General features: G+C 47.0%; 1 protein-coding gene across 4 annotated transcripts in view; it reads left to right on the top strand.

Annotated features, from left to right (window-relative positions):
- The window catches only part of LOC141174467 (inactive hydroxysteroid dehydrogenase-like protein 1), a 177650-nt gene that overhangs the window by 61461 nt on the left and 91377 nt on the right, over positions 1–24812 (top strand). Inside the window, exons 1-2 of one of the 4 annotated variants that reach the window (XM_073659403.1) lie at positions 11694–11710; positions 12837–12958. The exons of 1 other annotated variant lie outside the window; for it this stretch is intronic. Coding sequence is in view for 1 of the 3 variants with exons in the window: in XM_073659401.1 (XP_073515502.1) it covers positions 11708–11710 (3 nt within the window). In the remaining 2 variants the exon portion in view is untranslated. Of the gene's footprint in view, positions 1–11559; positions 11711–12836; positions 12959–24812 lie in introns of those variants that run through there. 2 more of the 4 variants (XM_073659402.1, XM_073659401.1) reach the window with 2 other exon arrangements.

Below are 24812 nucleotides of genomic sequence, written 5' to 3'. Positions count from 1 at the left end.
TTAAATTGCCCTACTGTGTCCCCAATAAATGTTAGATACATGTCATTGGTGGCCAGTGGTTACCTAAAAGAAATTAGTTCATACATTACCTGTCCCCGCCGATCGCCACCTAAAATAAAGTAAAAAATAAAAAACTACACCTATACTCACCAAGACACCTAATTCCCCGAAGCCATCGATCTCCTGTAATAAAATATAAAATAATAAACCACAACCTTATCCTTACCCCTCCGTAGTAGTCCACGAGTGTCCCACGAAGATCTCCAGTTCAGAGCAGCCACATAGAATGTGACCGCTCTGAACCGCTGCCGCCGCTAGAATGACGGGGCCGTAAGGGTTCACCGGAGTTCAGGCAGCGCTGCTCCGGTTAGCTCCTTTACGGCACTGCTGTATCGTGAGAAATTCCCACGGTACAGCACTGCCGTAAAGGAGGTCTCCGGAGCTGCGCTGCCTGAATGCACTCCGGTGACCTCAGTCAGTGGCTCCCGCTGCCGGGAGCGGACGTGTTCCCGGCAGCGTGAGCTTACAGCAGCCATGCACAGCTGTCACCATCTCCAGATGTGACAGCTGTGCATGGGAGATCAGCGCAGGAACGTGGACAGGTAACTATTTTTTTTTTAGTAAACTAAGAATTAAATAAAATGGTGTTTTATTTCAAATAAATTATTTTTTTCTGGGTGTAGTGTGTTTTTTCTTTTTAACACTTTGTAGGTTAGTAATGGGGGTGTCATATAGACGGCCATCATTACTAACCTGGGCTTCATGGCAGCTGGCGCTGACATGAACCCCACCACTATTACCCCCTGCCACCGCACCAGGGCAGCGTGGAAGAGCGAGGCTAAGTGCCAGAATTGGCGCATCCTATGGATGCGCCATTTCTGGGGCGGCTGACGGCTGGTGTTTCTAGCCTGGGAGGGGGCCAATATTCATGGCACCCTTCCTGAGCTATTAATATCAGCCCCCAGCTGTCTGCCTAGCCTTTGCTAGCTATTAAAATAGAGGGGACCCCACGTCATTTTTTTTTGGGGGGTCCCCCATTTTAATAGCTAGTAAAGGCTAGGTATTCAGCTGGGGGCTGATATTAGTAGCCTGGGAAGCTCCGTGGGTTTTACCCCCTTCCCAGGCTTCAAACATCTGCCCCAGCCGTCTGCTTAACCTCCGCTAGAGACTAAAATTATGGGGGATCCCACGCCATTTTTTTTTTAAATAAATCCTTTATTTTAACACTAAATGACATTTGAGGACTTAATAAAGATGCAGTCCCTAAATTATTATTTATTTTTTAATAAATTTTTCCCAAAACTTTTGACGTGGGCTTCGCCATATTTTTGTATGCCAGCCAGGTACAGCATCCAGCTTCTATGAACGCGCCATTTTCCGGGGCGGCCGCGGACTGCAATTTTCAGCGGGGGGGGGGAGGGCAAAAAGCTTGGGCCTCCCTGCGCTGCAGATTCCATCCCCCAGCTGCCTAGTTGTACCTGGCTGGACACAAAAATAGGGAGAAGCTCCACGTTTTTTTTTTTTTAATTATTTCATGAAATTCATGGAATAATTAAGAAAAAAAGGGCTTCCCTATATTGTTGTGTCCGGCTAGGTACAAATAGGCAGCTGGTGGTTGGGGGCAGCCCGTTCCTGCCTGCTGTACCTGGCTGGACACAAATATAGTGTGAAGCCCCACGTCAATTTTTTTTTAATTATTTCAGGAAATTCATGAAATAATTAAAAAAAAATTATGTGGGGCTTCGCCCTATAATTGTGTCCAGCCAGGTACAGCAGGCAGGAACGGGCTGCCCCCAACCACCAGCTGCCTATTTGTACCTAGCCGGACACAACAATATAGGGAAGCCCTTTTTTTCTTAATTATTCCATGAATTTCATGAAATAATTAAAAAAAAAAATGTGTGGCGCTTCGCCCTATTTTTGTGTCCAGCCAGGTACAACTAGGCAGCTGGGGGCTGGAATCTGCAGCGCAGGGAGACCCAAGCTTTCTGGGTCCCACCCGCTGCAAATTGCAGTCCGCAGCCGCCCCGGAAAATGGCGCGTTCATAGAAGCGCCATCTTCTGGCGCTGTACCCAACTCATCCAGGGCCCTGGTGCGGTGGCTCACTGGGTAATAAAGGGGTTAAGGCCAGCTTGGCATTATCAGCTGGCCCTAAGCCCGAAATTCATGGGGTCACGCCAATATTAGACATGACCGCCATGAATTTCTAGTAAAGTATTTAAAAAAAACACAAACACCCAGAAAAAAGTCCTTTAATTGAAATAAAGACACAATTCTTTATTGTTCTAAATTAAACCATACTTACCGCCACACCCATTCCAGCTGAAGCCAACGATCTCCTGCAATAAAAGTAAAATAATAAAGCAACCTCATCCTTACCTTTCCATGGTTCCCAGGACAGCTTCAGCTCTGCTACATCGAGATGACAGGCTGGACCGCAGCAGAACGCTGCCATCCAGCCTGTCATCCCGCGGACACTGAGAAGCGCAGGCATGCTTGCGCTCCTCAGTGTCTTTCTGTGACGTCATCCAGATGAGCCGAGGTCATGTCCAATGAACTCAGCTCACCTCATGCACGTCACTGACAGCGTGGGAAAATTCTCCTGCACTCAGCGCTTCAGCGTGAGAATTCTCCCACGCTGTCAGTGACGTGCATGAGGTGCGCCGAGTTCATGGGACATGACCTCACCTCATGCACGTCACTGACAGCGTGGGAAAATTCTCACGCTGAAGCGCTGAGTGCAGGAGAATTCTCCCACGCTGTCAGTGACGTACATGAGGTGAGCCGAGTTCATTGTCGGCTCATCTGGATGCCGTCACAGCCAGACACTGAGGAGTGGAAGTATGCCTGCGCTTCTCAGTGTCTGCGGGATGACAGGCTGGATGGCAGCGTTCTGCTGCGGTCCAGCCTGTCATCTCGATGTAGCAGAGCTGGAGCCGTCGTGGGAGCCATGGAAAGGTAAGGATGAGGTTGCTTTATTATTTTTCTTTTATTGCAGGAGATCGTTGGCTTCAGCTGGAATGGGCGTGATGGTAAGTATGGTTTAATTTAGAACAATAAAGAATTGTGTGTTTATTTCAATTAAAGGACTTTTTTCTGGGTGTTTGTGTTTTTTTTAAATACTTTACTAGAAATTCATGGTGGTCATGTCTAATATTGGCGTGACCCCATGAATTTCGGGCTTAGGGCCAGCTGATAATGCCAAGCTGGCCTTAACCCCTTTATTACCCAGTGAGCCACCGCATCAGGGCCCTGGATGAGTTGGGTACAGCGCCAGAAGATGGCGCTTCTATGAACGCGCCATTTTCCGGGGCGGCTGCGGACTGCAATTTGCAGCGTGTGGGGCCCAGAAAGCTTGGGCCTCCCTGCGCTGCAGATTCCAGCCCCCAGCTGCCTAGTTGTACCTGGCTGGACACAAAAATAGGGCGAAGCTCCACGTTTTTTTTTTTTTAAATTCATGAAATTCATGGAATAATTCAGAAAAAAAGGGCTTCCCTATATTGTTGTGTCCGGCTAGGTACAAATAGGCAGCTGGTGGTTGGGGGCAGCCCGTTCCTGCCTGCTGTACCTGACTGGACACAAATATAGGGCGAAGCCCCACATCAATTTTTTTAAATTATTTCATGAATTTCCTGAAATGATTTAAAAAAAATTGACGTGGGGCTTCGCACTATATTTGTGTCCAGCCAGGTACAGCAGGCAGGAACGGGCTGCCCCCAACCACCAGCTGCCTATTTGTACCTGGTTGGACACAACAATATAGGGAAGCCCTTTTTTTCTTAATTATTTCATGAATTTCATGAAATAATTAAAAAAAAAAAATACGTGAAGCTTCTCCCTATTTTTGTGTCCAGCCAGGTACAACTAGGCAGCTGGGGGATGGAATCTGCAGCGCAGGGAGGCCCAAGCTTTCTGCCCCCCCCCCTCCCCCCGCTGAAAATTGCAGTGCGCAGCCACCCCGGAAAATGGCGCGTTCATAGAAGCTGGATGCTGTACCTGGCTGGCATACAAAAATATGGCGAAGCCCACGTCAAAAGTTTTGGGAAAAATTAATTAAAAAATAAATAATAATTTAGGGACTGCATCTTTATTAACTCCTCAAATGTCATTTAGTGTTAAAATAAAGGACTTATTTTAAAAAAAATTGACGTGGGGCTTCGCCCTATATTTGTGTCCAGCCAGGTACAGCAGGCAGGAACAGGCTGCCCCCAACCACCAGCTGCCTATTTGTACCTGGTTGGACACAACAATATAGGGAAGCCCTTTTTTTCTTAATTATTCCATGAATTTCATGAAATAATTTTAAAAAAAAATGCGTGGGGCTTCGCCCTATTTTTGTGCCCAGCCAGATACAACTAGGCAGCTGGGGGCTGGAATCCGCAGCGCAGGGAGACCCAAGCTTTCTGGGCCACCCCCGCTGCAAATTGCAGTCCGCAGCCGCCCCAGAAAATGGCGCGTTCATAGAAGCGCCATCTTCTGGCGCTGTACCCAACTCATCCAGGGCCCTGGTGCGGTGGCTCACTGGGTAATAAAGGGGTTAAGGCCAGCTTGGCATTATCAGCTGGCCCTAAGCCCAAAATTCATGGGGTCACGCCAATATTAGACATGACCACCATGAATTTCTAGTAAAGTATTTAAAAAAACACAACACCCAGAAAAAAGTCCTTTAATTGAAATAAACACACAATTCTTTATTGTTCTAAATTAAACCATACTTACCACCACGCCCATTCCAGCTGAAGCCAACGATCTCCTGCAATAAAAGTAAAATAATAAAGCAACCTCATCCTTACCTTTCCATGGCTCCCACGACAGCTTCAGCTCTGCTACATCGAGATGACAGGCTGGACCGCAGCAGAACGCTGCCATCCATCCTGTCATCCCGCAGACACTGAGAAGCGCAGGCATACTTCCACTCCTCAGTGTCTGGCTGTGACGGCATCCAGATGAGCCGAGGTCATGTCCAATGAACTCCGCTCACTTCATGTACGTCACTGACAGCGTGGGAAAATTCTCCTGCACTCAGCACTTCAGCGTGAGAATTTTCCCACGCTGTCAGTGACGTGCATGAGGTGAGCTGAGTTCATTGGACATGACCTCACCTCATGTATGTCACTGACAGCGTGGGAGAATTCTCACGCTGAAGCGCTGAGTGCAGGAGAATTTTCCCACGCTGTCAGTGACGTGCATGAGGTGAGCTGAGTTCATTGGACATGAACTCGGCTCATCTGGATGACGTCACAGAGAGACACTGAGGAGCGCAAGCATGCCTGCGCTTCTCAGTGTCTGCGGGATGACAGGCTGGATGGCAGCTTTCTGCTGCGGTCCAGCCTGTCATCTCGATGTAGCAGAGCTGGAGCTGTCCTGGGAACCATCGAAAGGTAAGGATGAGGTTGCTTTATTATTTTTCTTTTATTGCAGGAGATCGTTGGCTTCAGCTGGAATGGGCGTGATGGTAAGTATGGTTTAATTTAGAACAATAAAGAATTGTGTCTTTATTTCAATTAAAGGACTTTATTCTGGGTGTTTGTGTTTTCTTTTAACTTTGACTATGGGGTTAGTAATGGGGGTGTCTTATAGACGCCTCTCCATTACTAACCTGGGCTTGATGTCAGCTGGCATTATAAGCTGACATCAACCCCAACCCTATTACCCCCTGCCACCGCACCAGGGCAGCGTGGAAGAGCGAGGCTAAGTGCCAGAATTGGCGCATCCTATGGATGCGCCATTTCTGGGGCGGCTGACGGCTGGTGTTTCTAGCCTGGGAGGGGGCCAATATTCATGGCACCCTTCCTGGGCTATTAATATCAGCCCCCAGCTGTCTGCCTAGCCTGTGCTAGCTATTAAATTAGGGGGGACCCCACGTCATTTTTTTGGGGGGGTCCCCCATTTTAATAGCTAGTAAAGGCTAGGTATTCAGCTGGGGGCTGATATTAGTAGCCTGGGAAGCTCCGTGGGTATTACCCCCTTCCCAGGCTTCAAACATTTGCCCCAGCTGTCTGCTTAACCTCCGCTAGAGCCTAAAATTAAGGGGAACCCCACGCCAATTTTTTTTTAAATAAATCCTTTATTTTAACACTAAATGACAAGTACAGTAATCAACACTGTCACTGTACTTCATATATATGTGACTGACATGTTTCTATCTATCTAATCTATGTGTGATTCTCTATTCCTTCTATTCTAAATTGTCGGGTACAGATGCTGAATTGCCGGCCGGCTTTCTTAAAGAGACGGTGCATGAAAACACTATTATTTTTTTAAATAAATCCTTTACACTAAATGACAAGTTCTGTAAGCAACACTGTCACTGTACTTCTTATATATGTGACTGACATGTTTCTATCTATCTAATCTATGTGTGAAGCTCTATTCTGTCTGTTATAAATTGTCGGGTACAGATGCTGAATTGCCGGCCGGCTTTTTTAAAGAGACGGTGCACGAAAACACTAATATTTTTTTTAATAAATCCTTTACACTAAATGACAAGTACAGTAAGCAACACTGTCACTGTACTTCATATATATGTGACTGACATGTTTCTATCTATCTAATCTATGTGTGAAGCTCTATTCTTTCTGTTGTAAATTGTCGGGTACCGGTGAATGCCGCTGATGAATTGCCGGCTTTTCATGTCATTCTACATTATTCTTAGTTGTTTTACTTCATGTAGAATTAACCTACAAGGAAAGAAAGGGTTTATTTTCATTCCGATATTTGTGTCCCATTGACTTGCATTGGTTTCCGGTATCGGAATCGGCGATATCCGATACTTTTTGGGTATCGGCCCGATCCAATCCGATACGATATTTCCTGATATCGGAAGGTATCGCTCAACACTAACTACTATTTATCACACTAACACAGTACACAAAATGGATATACAATATACAATTCCCAATTACCTATTTTCCACCCATGTTTCCTAATCACTCATGCGGCCCAGCCAACTATACTAACTTTCCCTATACATATACAGATACAAGGATATCAATATCTAGTAGGATTAGTACAGGGTATGTAGGGCTAGTAAGTAAAGAAGTTACAAGGGAAGAGATACTCAGCCATGTGTTATGTCCATCTCTCCAACAGTCCAACAGGGCTAGCACATGAGTGCTCTGGGGTTTTAAGTCCAGCACAGGAAATGAGGTGGTATTCCCCGCCCACTGGCTAAGGTCTTTGTTCATGTCCAGCCAAACCTGTTTTAGTACATGGCTGGACATTCTATTGTTCCTCCCCCAGCAGCAGCAAACAGACTGAAACACATACGGAGATGTGAGGCCAATATATACATGTACACTTCCCTTTACACCTGTAAATCTGTGTATCTGCCTGTATATGTGGTATGTGTGTACTCGCCTGTATATGCGTGTATCTGCCTGTATAACTGGTATGTTTGTACGTGCCTGTATATGTGTGTATCTGCCTACATATGTGGTATGTGTGTACTCACCTGTATATGTGTGTATCTGCCTGTATATGTGGTATGTGTGTACTCGCCTGTATATGTGTATATCTGCCTGTATATGTGGTATGTGTGTACTCGCCTGTATATGTGTGTATCTGCCTGTATATGTGGTATATGTGTATGTGCCTGTAAATCTGTGTATCAGCCTGTATATGTGGTATGTGTGTAGTCATCTGTATATGTGTGTATCTGCCTGTATATGTGGTATGTGTGTACTCGCCTTTATATGCGTGTATCTGCCTGTATATGTGGTATGTGTGTACTAGCCTGTATATGCGTGTATCTGCCTGTATAACTGGTATGTTTGTACGTGCCTGTATATGTGTGTATCTGCCTACATATGTGGTATGTGTGTACTCACCTGTATATGTGTGTATCTGCCTGTATATGTGGTATGTGTGTACTTGCCTGTATATGTGTATATCTACCTGTATATGTAGTATGTGTGTACTTGCCTGTATATGTGTGTATCTGCCTACATATGTGGTATGTGTGTACTCGCCTGTATATGTGTGTATCTGCCTGTATATGTGGTATATGTGTATGTGCCTGTAAATCTGTGTATCAGCCTGTATATGTGGTATGTGTGTAGTCATCTGTATATGTGTGTATCTGCCTGTATATGTGGTATGTGTGTACTCGCCTGTATATGCGTGTATCTGCCTGTATATGTGGTATGTGTGTACTAGCCTGTATATGCGTGTATCTGCCTGTATAACTGGTATGTTTGTACGTGCCTGTATATGTGTGTATCTGCCTACATATGTGGTATGTGTGTACTCACCTGTATATGTGTGTATCTGCCTGTATATGTGGTATGTGTGTACTTGCCTGTATATGTGTATATCTACCTGTATATGTAGTATGTGTGTACGTGCCTGTATATGTGTGTATCTGCCTACATATGTGGTATGTGTGTACTCACCTGTATATGTGTGTATCTGCCTGTATGTCTGGTATGTGTGTACTCGCTTGTATATGTGTGTATCTGCCTGTATATGTGGTATGTGTGTACTCACCTGTATATGTGTGTATCTGCCTGTATATCTGGTATATGTGTATGTGCCTTTAAATCTGTGTATCTGCCTGTATATGTGGTATGTGTGTACTCGCCTGTATATGCGTGTATCTGCCTGTATATGTGGTATGTGTGTACTAGCCTGTATATGCGTGTATCTGCCTGTATAACTGGTATGTTTGTACGTGCCTGTATATGTGTGTATCTGCCTACATATGTGGTATGTGTGTACTCACCTGTATATGTGTGTATCTGCCTGTATATGTGGTATGTGTGTACTTGCCTGTATATGTGTATATCTACCTGTATATGTAGTATGTGTGTACGTGCCTGTATATGTGTGTATCTGCCTACATATGTGGTATGTGTGTACTCACCTGTATATGTGTGTATCTGCCTGTATGTCTGGTATGTGTGTACTCGCTTGTATATGTGTGTATCTGCCTGTATATGTGGTATGTGTGTACTCACCTGTATATGTGTGTATCTGCCTGTATATCTGGTATATGTGTATGTGCCTTTAAATCTGTGTATCTGCCTGTATATGTGGTATGTGTGTACTCGCCTGTATATGCGTGTATCTGCCTGTATATGTGGTATGTGTGTACTTGCCTGTATATGTGTGTATCTGCCTGTATAACTGGTATGTTTGTACATGCCTGTATATGTGTGTATCTGCCTGTATAGCTGGTATGTTTGTACGTGCCTGTATGTGTGTGTATCTGCCTGTATAACTGGTATGTTTGTACGTGCCTGTATATGTGTGTATCTGCCTGTATATCTGGTATATGTGTATGTGCCTGTAAATCTGTGTATCTGCCTGTATATGTAGCATGTGTGTACTTGCCTGTATATGTGCGTATCTGCCTGTATATCTGGTATGTTTGTATGCACCTGTATATGCGTGTACCTGCCTGTATATCTGGTATGTGTGTACTCGCTTGTATATGTGTGTATCTGCCTGTATATGTGGTATGTGTGTACTCACCTGTATATGTGTGTATCTGCCTATATATGTAGTATGTGTGTACTTGCCTGTACATGTGTGTATCTGCCTGTATATCTGGTATGTGTGTACTCGCTTGTATATGTGTGTATCTGCCTGTATATCTGGTATATGTGTATGCACCTGTATATGCGTGTACCTGCCTGTATATCTGGTATGTGTGTACTCATCTGTATATGTGTGTATCTGCATATATATGTAGTATGTGTGTACTTGCCTGTACATGTGTGTATCTGCCTGAATTTCTGGTATGTGCGTATCTGCCTGTGATAAATATTCTAAGCGATGTGGCTGACTTGTTTATGATCTACTTTGTGCAGTCATAATTGTGCGCATTCTGTGTCTGTTTATTCTTGTCTGATGTATGTGTTCATTGGTAGGGGCAGAAACTGAGAGCTTGTGACCCCTGTGCAAGAAATGTGTCTGGGCACCCCACCTTGTATGGCGACAAAGCTACAGATATATATATATATATATATATCTTTCATAGTCTCCTTTATTATGTATATTACCATCCTTTATTACACAGTGCCCTCTCTTGTTATGTACAGCACCGTCCCTTACATATCGGATAATTTAGCGCCCTGTTTTTTATTACATAGCGTCCTCTCTTGTTAGATATATAACGTAATGATGGCTGATGGAACAAGGGAAAGCTTCATTTCTGATTGAGGAGCTGTTGGATTGGTGTTTTGTTCAGATGCTGCCACACCAGCTCCTCCATCAGAAGTCAATTTATATCTGACAAGAGAAGACTATGTAGTAAAAGAGGGCGCTGTGACTGACAAAAATAACAAGAATACGCTATGTAAGGGACAGCACTGTACATAACAGCAGAGGAAGCTATATTATAAGAGACGGCACCATATATAGCTAGAGAGGATGGTACGTAATAAGGGAGGGTGTTATACATAATAAAAGATGAAACTATGTAACTAAGGATGGACCTATACATAATAAGTGAGTACACTATATACAAAAGACTTTGCTATACATAATAAGGCTACATTCCTGTATCCGTGTGCCCGACACATGCCCGCGCTGCATGCTGACGTCATCAAGCCGTGCGAGCCTGTGTCAGGGAGAAAGCCCCAGGCAGGAAGCAGAGGATGGATTCACTCAGCTCCGCTGCCATTTCCATCCTGTCTGCAGCGGAGCTGAAGGGATCGTTCCCTGCCTGCCGCACACAATGAGGGCAATCTGGCCATGGATTGCCCGGAGCCTTGGGCCCCGAGACATACCCTAGATTGCCCTCATTATTTGCCGTCCTACAAGGGCCCACTTCCACCTCCAGGCCCCAGTGTAGCAGCACCAGTTGCACCAGTGGTATGTCCGCCCCTGTTCGTTGATGTATCCTGTACTTCTGTGATGCATGTGGACTTGTAAGATGTGTGTGGCTTATTTTTGTGATCTTTATGGTATGTGCACTTTTACTTGTGTGATTTGTGTGCTGTGCTTGTGTGACAGCTCTCATGTCTGCGCTGTGCTTGTGTGATGTCTGATATATGTGCTGTACTCATGTTACGTGTATGCTGTTTAATTGTATGACATGTACATTGTGATTTTTTATGTGGGTCCAACATGTTTTTTTATTGTATTAAATAATGTTACTTAAAAGGAATTTCTGTTTCAATTAATTTAACGCCCTTAGGCTTGCCCTAGTGAAAAACAATAAAATCAGGGATACTCATGGTCCTCGGGGTTAGCAATTCATCTTTGCTACTGCCCTCGTCTTTGTTTTCAGGCTGCAGGCATGATGTCATTACTAAAAGATGTGACTGCTGAAGGTGATCACGGAGCTCAGCAGTCATGCCAAGGTAGATGGCACAAGCTGCTGAGCCCAGTGATTAGCTACAGTGGTCACATGTGATATCACCACTGCAGCCTGTAAACATAGATTGAGCAGGAGCAGAGAGACATCAGTAGACTTGGTGAAAATAAGTAACTCTGATTTTATTATTTTTTCCCTAGCGCAAGCCGATGAGCACAAAAAATATTAAAATTAAAGACCCCTTTAAGAGGGGGGGGGGCATACACAATTCTTGCACAGGGGCCCTTTGGTCTCAGTGTCCGCCCCTGCAATAACTGTTTAATCAGCTTTTTTATGCTTGCTGGATTTCACTACCTTTTCTGTGACTACTAGTTCTCAAGACAAGTGTAGAGCTTAATCCATGCAACGTATCATTTGTGGACACTTGCTACACACCTTGGGGAATGGTGAGCTGATGAATATTTTAATTTTGTTTAAATTAATCATTTTGGGGTGCATGCAATGTTTTGATTACACTTTATTGCATTTTTTGGGAGTTGCTGCAACTGAAAAATGGCAATTCTGGTGTTTTGATTTTTTTCTGTTTTACATTGATTACCTTATAGGTTAAATAACTTTAGAATTTCATAAATTGGACTTTTGCGAATGCAGTAATACCAAATATGTTGATTTTTTATTCCTTTTTTGTTTTGGGAAAAGGGAGGTGATTCAAGCTTTTGTTTCATTTAATATACTGTATATATATATATATATATATATATATATATATATATATATATAAAATATGTATTTATTATTATTATTATGTTTTAGTTTCTTTTTTGTTCTATTAGGTGACATGAAACTGGTTTGATCACATGAACTATATACAGCAATACTGCAGTATTTCAATATATAGTGACATTCATGATCTCCTATGAAGCCCCAAAACTTACTGAGCTTCATAGAAGTAGAAATATGATTGTGATGGGGGTCTACAGTATGAAAAAGGCAAACAAACAAGGGGAACTTCCTAGTGCATTACCGTCTGGATGGACTGAAATAACTGCTTGTGTTTGTTCAGTACTAACCTACAACTCCATAAACACACATATCTGGGAACTACACCACCCATCAGGTGTAAGGCTGCTGCTCTATTATGCAGTGATCCTCCACTATCTGCTGCCAGTGGGATTTGGAGGATAGCTGAAAAAAAAGCCAGCATGAAGAAGGATGCTGTCTAGAAGTGTACATATTTTTTGAGACGTTACCTTAAAGACGTTCTTTTTTATTTGCTACCGCTTCAACCTTTGGGGGTTCCACAGTAGGCTCTCGTGAGCACATCGTAATTGCATTGTGGTTGCTAATGTAAAATTCTGATGAACATACACTCGTATCATCCATGAGGGGGTTGCATGCTTAGTATTTTAAATGCACATGGATGAAGCTTGTATAAGGTGCTAGTCATACGGATACATGTAGTGCACCATGCTGTCGAACAGCCAAACACACTATTAGATTGAGCAGGATGTTCAGCTTGTATGTAAGTACACCCTACAAGTACCAAAAGCCTATCTTCTCTCATTATTACAGGGCTTGGCTGCATCCTGTCAATATGTAAATATGCAAGAAGTATTACCGTATTTTTCTGACTATAAGACGCACCGGACCATAAGACACACCTAGGTTTTAGAAGAAGAAAATAGGAAAAAAATGTAAGCAAAAAATGTGGTCACGGCGTGCTGTTATGGTGGGGAGGTCTGTTGCTGACTCTGTTATAGGGGTAATGTCAACCAATTCTGTACTAATATTCCCCATTCTGGTATATATATGTCCCCATTCTGATATATCTGGTAGGGCAGCATGGTGGCTCAGTGGTTAGCACTGCAGCCTTGCAGCGCTGGGGTCCTGGGTTCAAATCCCACCAAGAACAACATCTGCAATGAGTTTGTATGTTCTTCCCGTGTTTGCGTGGGTTTCCTCCCACACTCTAAAGACATACTGATAGGGAATGTAGATTGTGAGCCCCAATGGGGACAGTGCCGATAAAGTCTGTAAATTGTCTGAATTGTAAAGCACTGTGGAATATGTTGGCGCTATATAAATTTAAATAATAATATATGGCCCCCATCCTGATATAAATGGCTCCCCATCACTGCACACATGGAAAAAATAAACAATTCTACCCACCTTCCTTCCCTCTGCATCAGTGCTGCATCCTGTTCTGCTGCCAGCAGCTGATCTCACCATGTAAGCTGTGTATGACATCGCTGCCATGCACCCTCACACTCTGATATCAGCTGCCGTGATATTCACTCCTCTCCACGCCGAGACTATGGGGACATGGAGAGGAGTGAATATTAATTTTCTTCAATAGCGCACACTGTCAATCACAGCCGCCGGCTTCCTGCTGCGGCTCGGCAATCCTGTGTGCCTGCTACTAAAGAAAATGAATATTCATTCCTCTCCACGCCCATGCGTGTGGGGAAGAGTGAATATTCATACTGTCTAAAGTGGGCACACAGGATCGCTGAGCCACTGCAGGAAGCCGGCAGCTGCGACTGACAGTGTGCGCTATTAAGGAGAATGAATATTCACCTCTCTCCACTCCCATGGGCGTGGAGAGGAATGAATATTCATTTTCTTTAGTAGCGGACACATGTGATCGCTGCAGCAGCCGGCTACTGCCTGTGCTCTGCTCCTCCGCAGCCGCTCCCTCCCACCACTCCACCATCCACAGCCGGACTATGTATTATCTGGACTATAAGGTGCACCCCCACTTTGCTCCAAAATTTTGGAGGAAAAAAGTGCATCTTATAGTCTGAAAAATATGGTAGTTGATATTTTGTATTTTCTTTTGTAATATGAAGAGCCATTAATACCTTTCTCAACTTTGAATTTTCAACACCAAGAAACACAAGTAATGGAAGTGGAATTATAGAAATCGCAGTAGAATAGACATGCTAATGATATGCAAATGATGAAAAAATAGAGCACTTTCAAAACATCTTGATTTATTCATTATAGCGTATGAGCACCATAGGCAGAAATACAAGCACTTACTTGGCTGCTATTAATGGCTGCCTGAGAAATGTTCTGCCACGCTGAATGCACTTACGCAGTCATGACCTCACACCACTACTATCAAAGGCTATCATGGTGCAAAGCAAGAGGGCAATGGAGGCTGGAATGGAGGTTTATCCTCTTCAGTGATGAGTCCTACTTTTGTCTTACCTGAAGATGGTTCTGGAGTCTATGTGGGCAATGTCATAAAGAGGCTTTCATGAGGGAATTTTTCATTAGTCCTACTCCTGGGATTATGGTGTGGGATTGCATAATGTACAGTAGCCAGAACACCTAGTCTTCATTGCAAGTATACTAACATCTTGTAGTTACATTGATTTGCTCTTGGAACCAGTGGTACGGCCATTTCTCCAAAGTGTCCCAAGAGCCATTTTTCAACACATTGTCAGGCTGTATATTGCTTGTGCTACTGAGATCAGTCTGAGTAGCCTAACCGTGCAACCATGGCATTCAGCGTCTCCAGACTTCTCTCCCATAGAGCAAATCATTGTTCAGCAAATGCAAAGAGAGCTGCCAGCAGCAGAAGTTCATGATTTTCCCTGGTGCATTCAGCAGAACATTCTTCAGTTAACCATTAATAACCTCACTGAAAGCAGCCAAGTAGTAATTGCGGGATTTCTGCCTTTGATTCTCATACTTGATACTAAATAAATTAAAATGTTTAGAACATGTTGTTTCCATTATTTATCACTTACATATTGCTAACATGTCTATCCATCCTGTGATTTCCATAATTCCACAACTTTTCCTTCTTGTTGTTGCAATTATAATGTTGAAGAGTATAATTGATATAAATATTACATGGAGTTTAGGCTTTTCGCAAAAGTTTTTTTACAGTGACATTGACATACCCATCCTCCAGTATAGGAAGGTCAAAGTGTTAACCTGTCAGATTGCACAAACCTACTTTTTTGTGCTGTTTGAAAGATCTTGGCTCAGTGGTTAGCACTGCAGCCTTGCAGCGCTGGGTCGGGGGGTTCACATCCCACCAAGGACAACATCTGGATGGAGTTTGTATGTTCTCCCCGTGTTTGTGTGGGTTTCCTCCGGGTTCTCCTATTTCCTCCCACACTCCAAAGACATACTGCTAGGTAATTTAGATTGTGAGCCCCAATGGGGACAGTGATGATAATGTATATAAAGCGCTATTAATTAATGGTGCTATATACAGTAAGTGAGCAAAATAAATAAATAAATAAACTGTGAACTTCCAGTTCTAGGGATGGGATTGTCAGTGCCACTTGTGCTTCCGTGACTGCTCCCACATTATGAGTCAATTAGTCCTTTTGACATTATAAAGTTTTGCAGGTAAATGTTGGAATAGAAATAATCACTTCCCTCCTTCTTCACCAATGGAGCACACAATGGGCGGTAAGGGTGTTCTTTCTCTGCAACAGAACTTATCCCGTTGGCTGGAACCAATGTAGAAAATTCTGCACCTGTGTGCAATGTTCTGCTTACCTGGGCATGTACAATCATGTCAAGTCTGCCTTCCCAGCTTCTTCGATGTACTGCACATGCCCAGTAATGCAGGGAGTTGCGCACAAGTTGATTTCCTACATTGTAGAAAATACTGGAAGGGTATGCGCAAGTGTTTCTTTCGTGTTGAAGCAGTCAAAAATTACCCTTTATTAATAAATATTAAAAACCAATAACCTTATCCACCGTGCTTGTTTGCAGTCTGCCCACTATGACCCAAAAGGTAAGCATATACAGTACAGACCAAAAGTTTGGACACACCTTCTCATTTAAAGATTTTTCTGTATTTTGATGACTATGAAAATTGTACATTCACACTGAAGGCATCAAAACTATGAATTAACACATGTGGAATTATATGCTTAACAAAAAAGTGTGAAACAACTGAAAATATGTATTAAATTCTAGTTTCTTCAAAGTAGCCACCTTTTGCTTTTGTAGCGTCGGCGTCCCTGCCCTCTGCTAGGCAGGGACGCTGTTCCCCTCACCTCTCTGCTCCGAGCCTGGCGTCCTCCTCCCGCTCTGCTGGCAGCGCGCGCTCCTTCCCGGCCACTGTGCTTAGGGCGCGCGCGCGCGCGCTTCCTCCCTCTTAAAGGGGCCGCGCGCGCCGTCCTAAGGAGTCCCCGGCCAATGGCCGGAGGACTTTACCATATATAAGGCACCTCCTCCAAAATGGAGGTGCCCGAGCAATGTTGTTGCACTGTTCACTACTCTGCTTCAGCCCTCAGGTCCCGTTGCCAGTTACCTGCCAGATACCTGCCAGATACTTGCCAGATTCCTGCCAGATTCCTGCCAGATTCCTGCCAGCCTGATATTCAACTACCTGCCTGCTAGCCTGAGGTCCGACGGTCTGCCTTACTACTCCTGTCAGTCTGTCTAAGGACCAGCTTGCCCGCTCACCTGGGAGCGCACATCAACTACCTGCCTGCTCGCCTGAGGTCCGATGGTCTGCCTTCCAACTCTTGTCAGTCTGTCTATGGACCAGCTTGCCCGCTCACCTGGGAGCGCACATCTGCTACCTGCCTGCTAGCCTACCTGGAGGCTCTGCCGTCACGTGCTGTGACCACCTGCCTGTCCAGTGACTCCTGCCCGCTCACCTGGGAGCGCTCATCTGTTGCCAGTCTGCTAGCCTACCTGGAGGCTCTGCCGTCACGTGCTGTGACCACCTGCCTGTCCAGTGACTCCTGCCCGCTCACTTGGGAGCGCTCATCTGTTGCCAGTCTGCTAGCCTACCTGGAGGCTCTGCCGTCACGTGCTGTGACCACCCGCCTGTCCAGAGACTTCTGCCCGCTCACCTGGGAGCGCTCATCTGCCGCCTGTCTGTTGGTCTTCCTGGGAGCTCCGCCGTCACATGCTGTGACCACCCGTTTATCCAGAGACTCTCGCCTGCTCACCTGGGAGCTCACGTCTACCATCAGCCGCCACAGGTCGTACCAACCCTTTACCCAGAGACTGCCCCGGTCACTTGCCGTGACCATCTGCCCGTTCACCCAGAGACTGCCCCGGTCACTTGCCGTGACCATCTGCCCGTTCACCCAGAGACTGCCCCGGTCACTTGCCGTGACCATCTGCCCGTTCACCCAGCGACTGCCCCGGTCACTTGCCGTGACCATCTGCCCGTTCACCCAGAGACTGCCCCGGTCACTTGCCGTGACCATCTGCCCGTTCACCCAGAGACTGCCCCGGTCACTTGCCGTGACCTCCTGCCCGTTCTTCTAGAGACTGTCCCGGTCACCTGCTGTGACTGCCTGCCTGGTCGCCACCCGCTCCCTTACAAGGACCGCCCCCTTGTATAGTAGCTCAGAGGTTCCGCCTCCCAGACCCGTTACAGTTTGCTCGGGCCATGGAACCCGGTGGCACCCAAGCTCCCTCGCTCTCGGACCTCTGTCATGAACTGTCCCGTCAGAGGTCCCAACAGGAGTCCATCCTGGGTCACCTGCGGAATGTCAATTCTCGTCTGGACACTCTGACTGCTCCACCAGCAACCACCGCCAGTGCCATGACTCGCAACCCGGCAGCTCCGCTGTCCACCAATACCATGGTATCCTACCCCGGACCCCGGCTTTCTGCACCTCCTCGCTTCAGAGGCGACTCCACCCAGGCTCGGGGCTTCATAAATCAGTGCACCCTGCACTTTGAACTCCTGTCCCACCAGTTTAACTCCGACCGGGCCAAAATTGCCTTCATCATGTCCCATCTCACCGGGGAGGCCCTGGCCTGGCTAAATCCTCTATGGGAGAGAGGAAACCCCCTGGTGTCCGACTTGCCTGCCTTTCTCATGGCTTTCCGGAAAGTCTTCGACGAACCCGGAAGACCTCATCCGCATCCTCTCTGCTACGCCTCCGTCAGGGAAGTCTCACCGTGGGCCAATATGCCATACGGTTCCGTACCCTTGCCTCGGAGCTGGCCTGGGATAACGACGCTCTGGTATCCGTCTTCTGGGAGGGTCTGTCCGGCCGTATTAAAGATGAACTTGCCGGTCGGGACATTCCTACCACTCTCGATGACCTAATAACTCTTGCCACCCGGATTGACCTACGGTTCCAGGAGCGTGCCAAAGAGGTCACCCGTGAGAGGAGGTTTCCACGTCTAGCTCCTACTTTTCAGAAATCCGTCTCTCCCCAGGTACACTCTCCTGAGCCTATGCAGGTCAACCAGACCAAGATGGTCAAAACCCATCAGGACTTACGCCGTGCCGAAGGGAGCTGCTTCTACTGTGGCAGTAAGGAGCATCGGATCCGTACCTGCCCGGAGAGGTCGGGAAACGCCTGTGTCTAGGTTCGCTCAGAGAGGTCAACCTAGACAAGAATAAATCCTCTCCATCTCTGCTACTCTCAGTCTCTATTATCTGCGGGGAGAATCGTTATTTCGAACTAGCCCAACTTGACTCTGGAGCGGCCGGGAATCTTATCTCACAGTCCCTGGTAGAAAAATACCACATTCTCACCAAACCTCTGGCTGTACCAATATCTGTCGCTGCTGTGGATGGGGGCCTCTTACCACGTCCCATCCAACTCATCACCGAATCCGTAACTCTGCAGGTGGGAATGCTGCATTCTGAGAGCATCTCTTTTCATGTTCTGCCTGGACTCTCTCACGCCCTCTTACTAGGTCTACCTTGGCTCCAGAGACATGCACCCGTGCTTGACTGGCAGACCGGAGAAGTCCTTCGCTGGGGACAGGACTGTCATAAGACTTGTTTGGTTCCTGTTCATCCCGTCCGTCCTTCTCCTACCCCAACTAATCTACCTGGACTTCCGATTCCCTATTGGTCATTTGCTGATGTCTTTAATAAAAAGGAGGCAGAGACATTACCCCCTCATAGACCATACGACTGTCCTATCGACCTGTTACCCGGTACTACTCCTCCCCGTGGGCGTATTTACCCATTGTCCGCTGCTGAGACCCGGTCGATGTCCGAATATATTGAGGAGAATTTGGCCAGGGGATTCATCCGGAAATCTACCTCCCCGGCGGGAGCAGGCTTCTTCTTCGTAAAAAAGAAGGACGGCTCTCTCCGTCCCTGTATAGACTATAGAGGCCTTAACCAGATCACGGTGAAGAATAAGTACCCCCTTCCGCTCATTCCAGAATTATTTGATCGCCTGAGGGGGGCTAGAGTCTTCACCAAACTGGACCTCCGTGGGGCGTACAACCTGGTCCGTATCCGTCAAGGGGATGAATGGAAGACTGCATTCAACACCCGGGATGGCCACTATGAATATCTGGTAATGCCCTTTGGTCTCTGTAACGCTCCTGCCGTCTTTCAAGAGTTGGTCAATGACATCTTCCGGGACCTTCTCTACTCCTGCGTTGTGGTGTACCTGGACGACATCTTGGTCTTCTCTCCAGATCTCCAGACTCACCGGAGGGACGTTCGTCAGGTCCTGCTCAGGCTCAGGCAGAACCACCTCTTCGCTAAATATGAGAAGTGCCTCTTTGAGCAGACCTCGCTTCCGTTTTTGGGCTACATTATTTCTCAGACCGGCCTACGAATGGATCCAGAGAAACTGTCTGCCATCGAGAAATGGCCCCGACCGGAGGGGTTGAAGGCCATTCAGCGGTTCCTGGGCTTCGCCAACTACTACCGCCTCTTCATACCGCACTTCTCTTCCCGGACTGCCCCAATTTCCGCGCTCACCCGTAAGGGTACTAATCCCAAAGAGTGGCCGCCCGAAGCAGAGGAGGCCTTTCTTTCCTTAAAACAGGCCTTCTCTTCCGCCCCGGTGCTGCATCGTCCGGACGGCAACAAGCAGTTCTTTCTGGAGGTTGACGCCTCCTCCTCTGGAGCCGGAGCTGTACTTACTCAAAAATCTTCTTCCGGGAGGATGGTAACTTGCGGCTTCTTCTCTAAACTCTTCTCCTCCTCAGAGCGCAATTATTCCATAGGAGACCGAGAGTTATTGGCCATCAAGCTGGCATTGGAGGAGTGGCGTTACCTACTCGAGGGGGCTCTTCATCCGGTAATAATTTACACTGACCACAAGAACTTAGCTTATCTCCAGCATGCCCAGAGACTTAATCCACGCCAAGCCCGGTGGTCCTTGTTTTTTGCTCGCTTTGATTTTGTTCTACATTTTCGCCTGGCTGACAAGAACATCAAAGCAGATGCCTTGTCCTGATCCTTTCTGGTATCTGATCTCGAGGAAGAACCTAAACATATCATCGATCCCGCCAGAGTAATGAAGGTGGCTCCCGTGAGTCTAAATCGTCTCCCTCCCGGTAAGACGTTCGTATCGGTACCTGATCGGGAGAAGATCCTACACTGGGGTCATTCGTCTAAACTAGCTGGCCACGCCGGTCAGAAAAAGACCCTCCAGCTTATTTCCCGGCACTACTGGTGGCCTAACCTGCGCAAGGATGTAATAGACTTTGTTTCTGCCTGTGTGTCCTGTGCCCGCAACAAAGTTCCGAGACACCTGCCAGCCGGTCGCCTTCTTCCTCTGCCAGTACCTGCTGCCCCCTGGCAGCATATAGCGATGGACTTCATAACTGATCTTCCCGTCTCTGCCGGTTGTACGGTCATTTGGGTGGTCGCTGACCGCTTTTCCAAGATGGCTCACTTCATTCCCCTGCCAGGCCTCCCGTCTGCACCCGAGCTGGCTAAAGACTTTATCCGCCACATCTTCCGTCTTCATGGCCTGCCCCGTCACATCGTGTCGGATCGTGGGGTACAGTTCACTTCTCGTTTCTGGAGAGCCACTTGTAAATTGCTAGACGTCACCCTGGACTTCTCCTCCGCTTACCACCCACAGTCTAATGGTCAAGTGGAGTGGATCAATCAGATCCTCACCAGTTACCTCCGGCACTTCGTTAATGCCCACCATTCTGACTGGGTGGATCTCCTGCCATGGGCCGAATTCTCGTACAACAATCACGAGAGCGAATCTTGCTCCAAATCCCCGTTTTTTGTAGTCTTCGGTCAGCATCCTCGGATCCCGTTTCCCGTCTCCACCTCGGTGGACAATCCGGCTGCGGAATCTCTTGTTAACAAATTTTCCTCCACATGGGAAAGGACCCGGTCCGCACTCCTTCTGTCATCCGAGCGTATGAAAAGACATGCCGACAAAAAACATCTGGATCCTCCTCAATTCCGTCCAGGGGATAAGGTCTGGCTCTCGTCCAAGTATGTCCGGCTCAAGATTCCTTCCTATAAGTTAGGGCCTCGGTTCATCGGTCCTCTGGAGGTCATCAGTCAGATCAACCCGGTGGCCTATAAATTGAAACTCCCGGCCAACTTACGGATCCCTAACTCCTTCCATGTATCTCTCCTCAAACCTGTGGTACTTAACTCTTTTTCCAAGTCTACAGGTACGCCTCCTGCTCCGGTTTCTGCTGAGGACGAGTTTGAGGTAGAGAACATTCTTGCCACCAAAAGGGTAAGAGGAAAGACCTTTTTTCTAGTAGATTGGAAGGGGTTTGGTCCTGAGGAGAGAACGTGGGAGCCCCGGGAGAACATCCATGCCCCTCTCATCCTAGCTAAATTTCTGTCTGGCCTAAAAAAGGGGGGGCCTAAAGGGGGGGGTACTGTAGCGTCGGCGTCCCTGCCCTCTGCTAGGCAGGGACGCTGTTCCCCTCACCTCTCTGCTCCGAGCCTGGCGTCCTCCTCCCGCTCTGCTGGCAGCGCGCGCTCCTTCCCGGCCACTGTGCTTAGGGCGCGCGCGCGCTTCCTCCCTCTTAAAGGGGCCGCGCGCGCCGTCCTAAGGAGTCCCCGGCCAATGGCCGGAGGACTTTACCATATATAAGGCACCTCCTCCAAAATGGAGGTGCCCGAGCAATGTTGTTGCACTGTTCATTACTCTGCTTCAGCCCTCAGGTCCCGTTGCCAGTTACCTGCCAGATACCTGCCAGATACTTGCCAGATTCCTGCCAGATTCCTGCCAGCCTGATATTCAACTACCTGCCTGCTAGCCTGAGGTCCGACGGTCTGCCTTACTACTCCTGTCAGTCTGTCTAAGGACCAGCTTGCCCGCTCACCTGGGAGCGCACATCAACTACCTGCCTGCTTGCCTGAGGTCCGACGGTCTGCCTTCCAACTCTTGTCAGTCTGTCTATGGACCAGCTTGCCCGCTCACCTGGGAGCGCACATCTGCTACCTGCCTGCTAGCCTACCTGGAGGCTCTGCCGTCACGTGCTGTGACCACCTGCCTGTCCAGTGACTCCTGCCCGCTCACCTGGGAGCGCTCATCTGTTGCCAGTCTGCTAGCCTACCTGGAGGCTCTGCCGTCACGTGCTGTGACCACCTGCCTGTCCAGTGACTCCTGCCCGCTCACCTGGGAGCGCTCATCTGTTGCCAGTCTGCTAGCCTACCTGGAGGCTCTGCCGTCACGTGCTGTGACCACCCGCCTGTCCAGAGACTTCTGCCCGCTCACCTGGGAGTGCTCATCTGCCGCCTGTCTGTTGGTCTTCCTGGGAGCTCCGCCGTCACATGCTGTGACCACCCGTTTATCCAGAGACTCTCGCCTGCTCACCTGGGAGCTCACGTCTACCATCAGCCGCCACAGGTCGTACCAACCCTTTACCCAGAGACTGCCCCGGTCACTTGCCGTGACCATCTGCCCGTTCACCCAGAGACTGCCCCGGTCACTTGCCGTGACCATCTGCCCGTTCACCCAGAGACTGCCCCGGTCACTTGCCGTGACCATCTGCCCGTTCACCCAGAGACTGCCCCGGTCACTTGCCGTGACCATCTGCCCGTTCACCCAGAGACTGCCCCGGTCACTTGCCGTGACCATCTGCCCGTTCACCCAGAGACTGCCCCGGTCACTTGCCGTGACCTCCTGCCCGTTCTTCTAGAGACTGTCCCGGTCACCTGCTGTGACTGCCTGCCTGGTCGCCACCCGCTCCCTTACAAGGACCGCCCCCTTGTATAGTAGCTCAGAGGTTCCGCCTCCCAGACCCGTTACAGCTTTGATGACTGCTTTGCACACTCTTGGCATTCTCTTGATGAGCTTCAAGAGGTAGTCATCGGAGATGGTCTTCCAACAATCTTGAAGGAGTTCCCAGAGATGCTTAGCACTTGTTGGCCCTTTTGCCTTCACTCTGCGGGCCAGCTCACCCCAAACCATCTTGATTGGGTTCAGGTCTAGTGACTGTGGAGGCCAGGTCATCTGGGGTAGCACCCCATCACTCTCCTTCTTGGTCAAATAGCCCTTACACATCCTGGAGGTGTGTTTGGGGTCATTGTCCTGTTGAAAAATAAATGATGGTCCAACTAAACGTAAACCGGATGAAATAGCATGCCGCTGCAAGATGCTGTGGTAGCCATGCTGGTTCAGTATGCCTTCAATTTTGAATAAATCCCCAACAGTGTCACCAGCAAAGCACAACACAACTGATGGTCCCAACCCCATTTATAAGGCAAGAAATCCCACTTATTAAACCTGACAGGGCACACCAGTGAAGTGAAAACCATTTCCGGTGACTACCTCTTGAAGCTCATCAAGAGAATGCCAAGAGTGTGCAAAGCAGTCATCAAAGCAAAAGGTGGCTACTTTGAAGAACCTAGAATATAAGAAATATATTTTCAGTTGTTTCACACTTTTTTATTAAGTATTTAATTCCACATGTGTTAATTCATAGTTTTGATGCCTTCAGTGTGAATGTACAATTTTCATTGTCAAGAAAATACAGAAAAATCTTTAAATGAGAAGGTGTGTCCAAACTTGTGGTCTGTACTGTAGATCATGTACTGGACACTAATATATATAAAACAGACAACCATGTGCCCTGATACAAGAAAGGGTAATTATTAGATTATTGTTCAGTCCACCTTAGTCAGTGAAATTGTTGTTTTGGGGTGGCTTTATTATTTGAGTTATTGGGTCAATATCAATCAGTGAACCCAAGTTCTTCTATTAAGCAATTAATAAAATGTTTGTGGTTTATGAGACAAAAACGCCTCAACGCTTACAAATTGCTCAAAAAACACCCTGGGGTCTTTGTGGTCTTTTTGTGGCCTTCCCATTGACTTCTGTTGTAAAGACTTCTGTTGTTTTTTACCAGATGCGCAGTATTTTTGAACGACACCATTCTTTTTACCATTTATTGTAAAGGAAAGCGTCAAAAAATTCCACTTGCAGTGAAATAGTAGAAAAAAAAACGCAACCAGTGATTGACAATGGCTTTTAAGAGGTTACCTGCAGCGATTTGCGGTAGTGCTGCTCACTGCTGTTTAAGGCAGAAATTTTCTGTGTAGTATTTCCAGCATCTGATCTCCCTGACATGCTCCATGGCATAATAGTACGTCATGGAACGTTAAGGGGTTAAGCGATTTTCAGGCATTTTTTCACAGTGGATTTGCTTCAAAAATGCCAGGAAAAAAAAAGATTGGCACACAGCCGTACAGTTAGGAAAACGTCAATCTAGAGAGGGAACTATTCGTAGCATAGCATAAACATATGACAAGTGACATTTTCAAGTATGAATGTATGAAAGTATTTTGTGAGAATGCAGGAATAGGCCTTTGTAACAAAATGGTGGCTGTTTGGGAATATTGAGGCACAA

Source organism: Phyllobates terribilis, unplaced genomic scaffold (genome assembly GCF_046119375.1).
Source record: "Phyllobates terribilis strain yellow unplaced genomic scaffold, ASM4611937v1 Scaffold_13__5_contigs__length_258822181, whole genome shotgun sequence".
NCBI lineage: Eukaryota > Metazoa > Chordata > Amphibia > Anura > Dendrobatidae > Phyllobates > Phyllobates terribilis.
Note: the sequence above shows the minus strand (reverse complement) of the source record. Positions and strands in the feature narration are given on the sequence as shown.